General features: G+C 35.8%; 1 protein-coding gene across 4 annotated transcripts in view; it reads right to left on the reverse strand.

Annotated features, from left to right (window-relative positions):
* Positions 1 to 8,646, reverse strand: part of LOC129247107 (Krueppel homolog 1) — a 30,565-nt gene extending 21,919 nt beyond the window's left edge. Inside the window, exon 1 of one of the 4 annotated variants that reach the window (XM_054886037.1) lies at positions 8,227 to 8,646. Coding sequence is in view for 1 of the 4 variants with exons in the window: in XM_054886035.1 (XP_054742010.1) it covers positions 7,882 to 7,891 (10 nt within the window). In the remaining 3 variants the exon portion in view is untranslated. Of the gene's footprint in view, positions 1 to 7,042; positions 7,440 to 7,861 lie in introns of those variants that run through there. The other 3 variants (XM_054886035.1, XM_054886036.1, XM_054886038.1) reach the window with 3 other exon arrangements.
* Between the last annotated feature and the right edge of the window lie 204 nt (positions 8,647 to 8,850).

The following is an 8,850-nucleotide window of genomic DNA, read 5'->3' on the forward strand; positions in this document are numbered from 1 at the left end:
GTATAGTATTAAGGATATCATCATCATGGCAAACTACATTTGCAAATTATTTATTTAGGTGTCAAAAAATAATCAGGATTTCTATTATGTGTTCATATCAAGTGGACTTGGACATATTATAAATTATCGCGGCCTGTAAGGAAAAACTCCGACGAATCAAACCAGAAATGGGCCCTAATCGAATTTGGGTAGAAATTATTTATATACGAGTATGAACACTGAGTCGTATATGCTGACAAAATAGAGATCGTTTTTTGAGACTAAAGAGTGCTTACTGAATACCGACATTGAAATGAGTTTAAGTTTGTTTAATTCCCTACAGGGATTCTTTTATTATATGTAAAGGGTTTTCCAATAAGAGGTATTATTTTGATGTTCAAGGAAAAATGCTATTTTTTAATATAAATGATCGGATGTTCATTATGAAGAGAAAGGTATGCCGTTAATAGTGGAAAATATATTAACATCAGGCAAACGACCACCACGACCACGCTTACAGGACAATATCCTTTTCATGAAATTTTTCATAACAGAATTGCAGAGTGGATGCCATATGGCCTCGATAGCCCCACGTATTTCCTCTTTGAGGTCTTGATTCGACCCTGGGCTGTTGGCGTATGCCTTCTCTTTCCCGTGGTTCCAAAGAAAAAAGTCATAAGATGTTAAATCACAAGTTCTCGGTGGCCAATTGTGATCACCTCTTCGAGAGATAACACGGTCCGGAAACTTTTCCCGTAAAAGATCAATGGCTTCGTTGCTTGTGTGGCACGTAGCGCCGTCTTGTTGATCAATACCATCCAATTCCGGGCATAAAAAACCGTAAATCATCTCTCGATAGCGCAATCCTATTCAACCCTTTGCATTAATTTTTTACATAATTATGTGTGTACATGTGTACATTATGTATTATAGTTTAATTAATATAAATTATAATTATATTTTTTTTGTATTATAATTTTTCCTATATAATACATTTTAAAACCGATGAACCGCTAGACGTTCCACTGCATGTCACATGTTTGCACGTATCCATATATACATACATACATACATAATGGATGCGAACGTAGGTAGATACCGCAATATTGCATGGATACAAGTTTTCACCAAGTATAGTATGTAAACATAGATATGGATATGTATGTATGTATGTATGTATGTATGTATGTATGTACATATGCATATGCTTTTCGCAGCGTGTCTTCCTACACATGTTCCACTTGAATGTTTGCATACATATGTACATGCACACAAGCATACCAGTAGTTCGTCTTAGGTCGGTCGTGTGCATTTCGTACTCGGTTCCTAAAAACCCTCACATTGCCTCAGCGGAAAACTGCATTGGCAGTAAGCACGCTTGCACTTTGAGCAACGTGCAGTTGAAAACCGTTGCACTGCCTCCACGTGTAGTTCAAGTTCAAAGCTGTTTGTTCACCAACGTCGCTGCGAATTTGTGCTCTTTTTTGCTCAGCTCGATTCATTTAACGACGCTTTGTTGAGTCGCTTAGCGTTGACGTTTCTGCGCTCTAGTCTGCTGAACAATTTTGCAGCGACGATATCGTCCGTTCTAGAGGTAGTTCGTTTGTTTTAAATGGAATATGTATGTATGTATGCATGCATGCACATAGTGTCATACATATACATATGCATACAGAAATGGCCAAAAATGAAGCACACGCCCAAATACATTTTCTTATATAGCGAATTATTTAATGAAATCGTCTTTTGTTTTTTTATTTTGCACTTACATATGCATATTTTACATTTAGTTTGGCATCTGTCTAAATTCTATATAGTCGGTGTGTGAGATTTGTGAACGAAAAACCAAACAAGCCTTATTTAATACACTCTGTAGCTATGTATGTATGAATGTATGTACATTTGTATGAATGTATGCATGTATGTATGAATGTATGTATGTATGTGTCTATAGTGCTTTCTTTTTTAGTAAGTGTTGGATTTATTCTTAGCTAGGGCTGTCATATTTTCGTCTTCCTTTTTCAGCATATTCATAGGGTTCTCTTCTCAAAATTTTGCCCTCTAGCCGGACAAAAGTGCAAAATTTTCTACTGTATGACGTTGTCCAGCTAATTTTAATTTATTTGTGTACACAAGTTCGTGTTACAAAAAAATAAGAAATTCCCGGGGCGGAGTACAACTCAGGGTGAAGTAATCTCACCACTACTATGGAAGCTGGCAGTCAATAGTCTCGTGCATAAACTTAAAAATATTAGGTAATTGTGTGCACCGTTGATATTGTAATGTCAATCTCGGCAAAACACCTTCCAACGCTCTAGACGGTTCTACATAACCGGAACGACCCAGATTTATATTCGGCCAAGGACTGTCACTTCAGCAGCATTCCTCGTACATATATGCACGGGGAATGTTTATGCTGCTACAATAACAACAACCTTCCAACGTTGTATGATCTTCTACAAAGATTCTCAAATTCCCCCTTTGGTGTAACAGTCAATGACTAAGAGTAAGTCCAGAGAAAACGGATCTGATGCTCTTTTTCAATATTTTTTTGAAGGATATGATATGATATTTAAAAAATTTCAACGTAAGGTAAAGCAAAGTCTTCATGGGTTATGTTATAGATACGAGGGGTGTTCAAAAAGTAAAGTTCGATTTTCCATTTCTTATTTTGTTGTGTTGGGAACACATGTCCTGAACGAGCATACATATGTTTACAGTTCTAACTATACGACATACTTAGTTAATTTTTGGGCAGCTACAAAGACTGGTTTTGGTGTTGTCGGCAATTTACTGCTTTTGAAAAAAAACTTAAAAAAATCAAAAAACGTTTCAAAAATTTTTGACCAAAAATAATATCGTAATCTTGCCTCATTCACTGTACTTACTGAACTTGTCACTATGTGTCTTTTTCTTACTCCCGATACAGTAGTTACCAAAATAATAATAAAATACGGAGATTCGCTCCAATGATGGAAATAAAACCCACATCTTTGGAACAGTTCAACCCATACCAAGCACCGTTTTGGTCAGAGGTAGGAGGGGGAGAATTTGAAGGCAACAAAACAGATTTCAATGAATATATAAATATTTTTAGAGAGAAATATAAAGATATCTTGTTTTATTTTTTTTAGTAATCTAATTTTGTTTCCCCTACGCCATGATTATTATCACAGATAAGCAAATATGTACACGTGCATAATTCAATAATAATATTTTTATGAGGCATTCTCGAAATAGATCCCGCTATCTGGTACGTGAGCCGAAAAGCATACGAAATTATCAAAAAATCTGTAGGTCACGCACAAAATATTGTGAGCTCAAGCATATTCTCATGAGGAAGGTGCCCATAATAAAACAAATATAAAACTTTGACAGCCTTGGGCCGAACTCCTATTCTAATTTCTGGCATGCATATTAATTTTTTCCTAAATATTCAAGGTGATTACATATTCGATGCAGGCTTATGCTGCCTCCAAATGGCAATAGATTTTTATTTGAAGCGTTTTCATGGCACTCGTAGCTTTGGTAATTCCTTGCGAGGGCTGGACACTTGAAAACCTTTTCTTAACATGTGAAACTGCATGTTGCAAAAGTAAAAATCGAATCTACAAATTTCGCATTGACAGTGTTAAAAGTATTAACAAGTGTACACGGTTGCTCCGGCCGCGTGATCTGTGATTAATTATTGATAGCTATACCCAAATTGTAAATTTTCATAAGTGCAATTATACTGAAGCGGTTATTTCTTTTATTGAACCATAAACAATAATGTATTTTTTACGTATGTATGCACATACATATGTACGTATAATATATAAAATTGCTGTGTCATTCAATAATAGTGATAAGAGGTTCTTTGTAATTGGAAAGGTTATGAATGAAGTGCAGTCCGGCAATTAGTCATAGAATAGATTTACTTATGTAAGTATACACTTATATGGCAGGCATATAATGGCGCGTACAGGAAATAATCCTTCAGCGTGCACAGTTAAGAGACACCGTCTCCGGAAATTGCTTGCCCTCGACGGTTTTCAAAAAAATATGGTTCAATTATTCCACTATTTGAAAATGTACACCAAATCGTCACTTTGGGATGGTAAAGTGACTGTTGATGTTTTAATAGAGAGTTCTGTCCTTTAGTTGACCAGTTACGGCAATTTTCCTTATTTACACCATTCCATTTAAATGAAACTGGGCTCCCTCACTCCAAAAAAAAAGTGTTTACCGCACGAAATTTTACACGAATTGTAAGCATTAGGCTTAAGGGGGGAAGCTGGTCTAGAATTTTGAAAAAATCGAAAAATTTTTTTTTGTCTTAAAAGGTGCTTTAGGGTCTTAGAAATAATATACCAAATGAGGGATGCCAGCAAAAATGTCTAAATGCCCAAATTTTTCATTCAACGGCAGTGCCTCGCAGGTATGCCCCGAGCGCTATTTACAACTTTAAACGCGTTTTTCTCGAAATCACTTTTTTTAAACTGGCCGAAGACATAACTCGAACAAATCTTTACCGATTCTTACGAAATTTTGACAATACATTCGAAATACCTTTCTCCGGAGACGTACGTAGGATTTTTTATTTATATTACATAGTTTTTTTTTTAATCGACAATTTTATGTCGTTCTTTATAATGAAAATTGTAACTTTTTGTTCAAACGTGCACCATTTCGCGAAAAAACAAAATATCGAAAAAATCCTACGTACGTCTCTTTCTGTTGTTATATAGAAACTAAAAAAATTTTATTTTTTGATCCAGGACAAAAATTAAGGAGTTTACGTCTTCGGCAATGGACCCACTAGAAAAAAAGGCGCCTTAGGAGAACTGCTGGACAGCGGCCATTTTGAAATTAATTCAGACGAAAAATTTTGTATTTGTACCATGAAAGCTATATTATTAAACCTATTTCACAGATTTTCGATTGATTCCTTTGTTGAGTCAAAATAAATTCATAAAATATGCCCATTTTTTGCGCTCTAGACCAGCTTCCCCCCTTAAGCGCTTGCACGATTTGAATTTTGAAGGGGTGAAGTCTAAGATCCTTCATTCAATATTTTATGCCCAATGGTTTTTGGAAGTCCTAGTGCAGTCGCTCTCTTGCGCACGGACTGACGGAGGTTATGGTGCAAACTTGTGCCGACGAGTTCAATACTTTCATTTGATCTCGATGTCCGATTGGACCCTGGCCTTGAGCTGTTTGCCAACGAACTGGTTGCCCGGAAGCTTCGCACCCATGAATGAAACAAGCTTTCACTTGGGCAACACGTAAACGTCGATTATTGACGAAGAGCAGTTGGCCGTGAAATACGCATCATTGGCCTTGAAATATGCTTCGATTGCGCACGCACGTTATTCACCCGTCCGCAGCGACAACGTGCGGCCTTCTCTTCCTTCGCTACTCGTCAAGCGAAAACTTTTTATCAGAAAGCAATAACAATTTATCGTGATCAGCGACTTGGTTATAGCTGCCCAGCTAACAAAATGATATGCTTAGGCCAGCGCTTCCAAGAATAAATAGAAATATTTTTTTATTATATAATATTTGGCATACATACATATATTTCGAAGAACGTTTGTCTTTTGACTATCCTCCGACGGGATCAACCCTTGTTGTACACTTGGATTAACCCTTGTTGTACATTTTTGCGCGGGACGTTTGTGGGATCGAAAAAACTTCAGTGCTACAGGCACTATAAGTTGCCTTTCCGTTGTTAAGCCGGTTTACTATTACTTTAAATTTAAATCATAAAACTCTGCCCTTTTTCACTCATATAGATGTAGATATATGTACATATGTATATGCATTTGTGTATGTAAGGCAGCAATGACAATTAAACAATCGACCATGGCGAACAAACCAAAAAATTGCCAATAAATTAATTTGTTGTATTACTAATTAAACTCTCTTCAATTAATTTGTTGAATCTTAGGCACGCAGAGAAATAACTTATTGAGGGTGGGAGGTACTGCTTTGACTACAATAGCTTCTGCGCACCACAATTTAGATCAGCATTTCTTAAGACACGGTCGAAATTTGTCAGAAATAGTACCAAAGACTTTATTTGTATTAGTAAAATATATGGGGTGTTTTTGCTGCATAGGAGCTATTAATATCGATAACTATGGCTTACAGCAGAGAATGGCGAACTGTGTTGACATTTCTGTTCAGTAAGGTTTGGCAAGTCATCAGCAGCGCTTTCAAAGTGACCATCGTTATGGGAAAAAGTAGTCGAAAATTGGACTGATCAAATGGACCGTGTATAACTCGTAGCCTGGGCAGACATACATATGCCGGATGTCATATTCAAAAATAAATGCCATTAAATTATCTACCAGATTACAATATAAAAAAATGCATTCCAACAATATTCTGTTTTTTATTATATTATTATTTTATGTTCTCAAATTTGTATATTGGATCCAAAAGCTTTGCTTAAAACTTTAAAAAATATGACTTGCAATAGTACAATTGCAAAAAGAAATTTGTCTATGCGGTATTTTCAAGCGAACAGCATAAACTTAGAATAAAATTAAATGTTTAAAGGGACATTTTGTATCACGAGCGTCAAACACACGTACACAAAAATCCACTAACACAATCAAAATCAATTATAGCCTTTAGAACTATGAAAGAACAAGTAAAGATCCGATTAGATCCGACAGTGTAACCGAAGTGCAAACGAGGACTGTGTATATGCGATTCGCAATCGTTGACGAAGTGTTGTGGTTGCGCGAATGACTGGCACTCTGGTTTTGATAGACAAATTTGTTGGTAAATATCTCATGAACACACGCGCACCTGGGATCACCGCTCTAGGGCAAGTGATTATAAAAGCAAAAACAGATAGCAGCGGCCGCTGAACTGTTAGAAAACGTGTAGCTGTGTTGACTGGATTAAAAAAGAAACTGTCAAATTTGTTAACGCTTGATGTGTTGGGTTTACTCATTCGTTTCTCCATTTCATAAACGGCTTGGTTTTCACTAGCCAAAACTAATGCATACACATTAATAATATTAATATATACACAAATATGTTTATCAAGATGAAAATACATACATACATATACGTTTCGTGGTCGCCTATAAGTTTGATAGTTTTTTTCATTCACTCTGATAATGATTTTACATGGTTTTTGCTCGTTTAGCTTTGTAGGCTCTTTGACTCCCACTAAAAGCTCATCTATGTAGGTGTATGTATGTAGCTAACTTTGTGAGCTCGGTGCTAATAAATTCTCTCGCCGCACTAGAAACAATATTGACCTAGGTTCCATTCGGCACATGTACACTTTGTTTGTATGCGTACGCATTTAAGTATGTGTATACGCGTGCATATCAACAATAGCGACAAAATATCAGTGTTTTTGCAACTCTGGGTAATGTGTGTATATGCATGTATACATACACATTTACATATCAATGGCTGCGAGTGTAGTTGAGAATATCTTTTCTACGAATTTTTTTTTTTAATATTTGAATCCTTCCGCGGTAAATATACTTTTAAATCGCAAATTTCCCGATTTTAATTTCAAATATTTAAAATTTCATATTATTTTTGTATACTTATATTATTTTGTATTTGATTTTAGGTTTGTGGGACTATATTAGTGGTTTGTTACAGCCCATTTTAAAGAATATAACTTTGGTTTGGTTTCTCTTAGCACTATAACTTAAATACGCATGTTGCAGTCCTTTTTATTTCATAAGAAATTTCTCATATGCGAAAACTGCATTATGCAATTTTTTACTCTTATGCACTTATGTATCCATGCAGGTATGTCATAAGTTTCTTTAATTGTGTTTTATACAAGTATTTCCAACGAAATTTCTTGAAATTTGGTGTTTAATTAAAAAAATTTTGACAGGTATGTATACATACATACCTAAAAAAGCGCAACTTTACCTTTCGGCATTAGTAACTTTTAAATTCACTCATCGATAGACAGATTCGATTTGGTGAGGTCAGTGTTTTATCGCTTTAATTTACTTTATATATGTATGTATGTATTATATGTATGTCCACATGTTTTAACTATAATTATTTAAGTATCATTTTCACTTAATATTTTCTTCACAAATATATTCCATGCCCAATCCATACTAGGGAGAAAATTTCCATTTTTACAAAAAAAAATTATATTTTTCGGAAATTTTAACTTTTTCACATTGATTATTGTCGTATATAAGCGACGTTTCTTTATATTTTAAAACATTCTTACGTTTCAATTAAATTCAAACTATGCTTTACCTCTTTAGTTCTCTTAAATGAATATAATAAGCAAGTAAAAATATTTCTATAAAGTCCGTTTATGATTCTAACGCGGCTACCCGGCGAATACGTTGTGACCGCTCGCAAGTTGTTTCAGTAATATCGACGACGCCACCGAAATGTTACTGTTGTTCTGTGCCTGTGTTCTGTGCTTAACTGGCAGACGTTTTGCCGCTGCCACTGCCGCTGTCACTGCTACTGCTTGTGGCAGCTTCACTCAGCAGCTGCAGTCGTCGTCGACGCTGGGCTGTTGATATTGGCAATGGTGTAGTGACGTGCCGGTTGCGAGGGCCATGGTGCCCAAAATCGATTTTGTTCTGTATGTCTCAGGGTTCGTCATAACAGCGAACACAAGCTGTTGCGTTGTTCGGGTCGCAACAGTAAAAGAACAAAATAAAATACTTCGCTACCACCTCTACGCTCTTCGCAGATCACTTTTGCCTCGACCAATTGCTAAATTTTATATGCATACATATGCATTTGTATATGTGTTTATATATGTATGAGTACATGTACACACACATGCATAAGGTTGTATGGATATTCATACACAATGCTTAGAAAAGAGGGAACAAGTTCGCTAACGTTTGCTTTTCAGCATGC

The sequence above is a fragment of the Anastrepha obliqua genome, chromosome 5 (genome assembly GCF_027943255.1).
Source record: "Anastrepha obliqua isolate idAnaObli1 chromosome 5, idAnaObli1_1.0, whole genome shotgun sequence".
NCBI classification, from domain to species: domain Eukaryota; kingdom Metazoa; phylum Arthropoda; class Insecta; order Diptera; family Tephritidae; genus Anastrepha; species Anastrepha obliqua.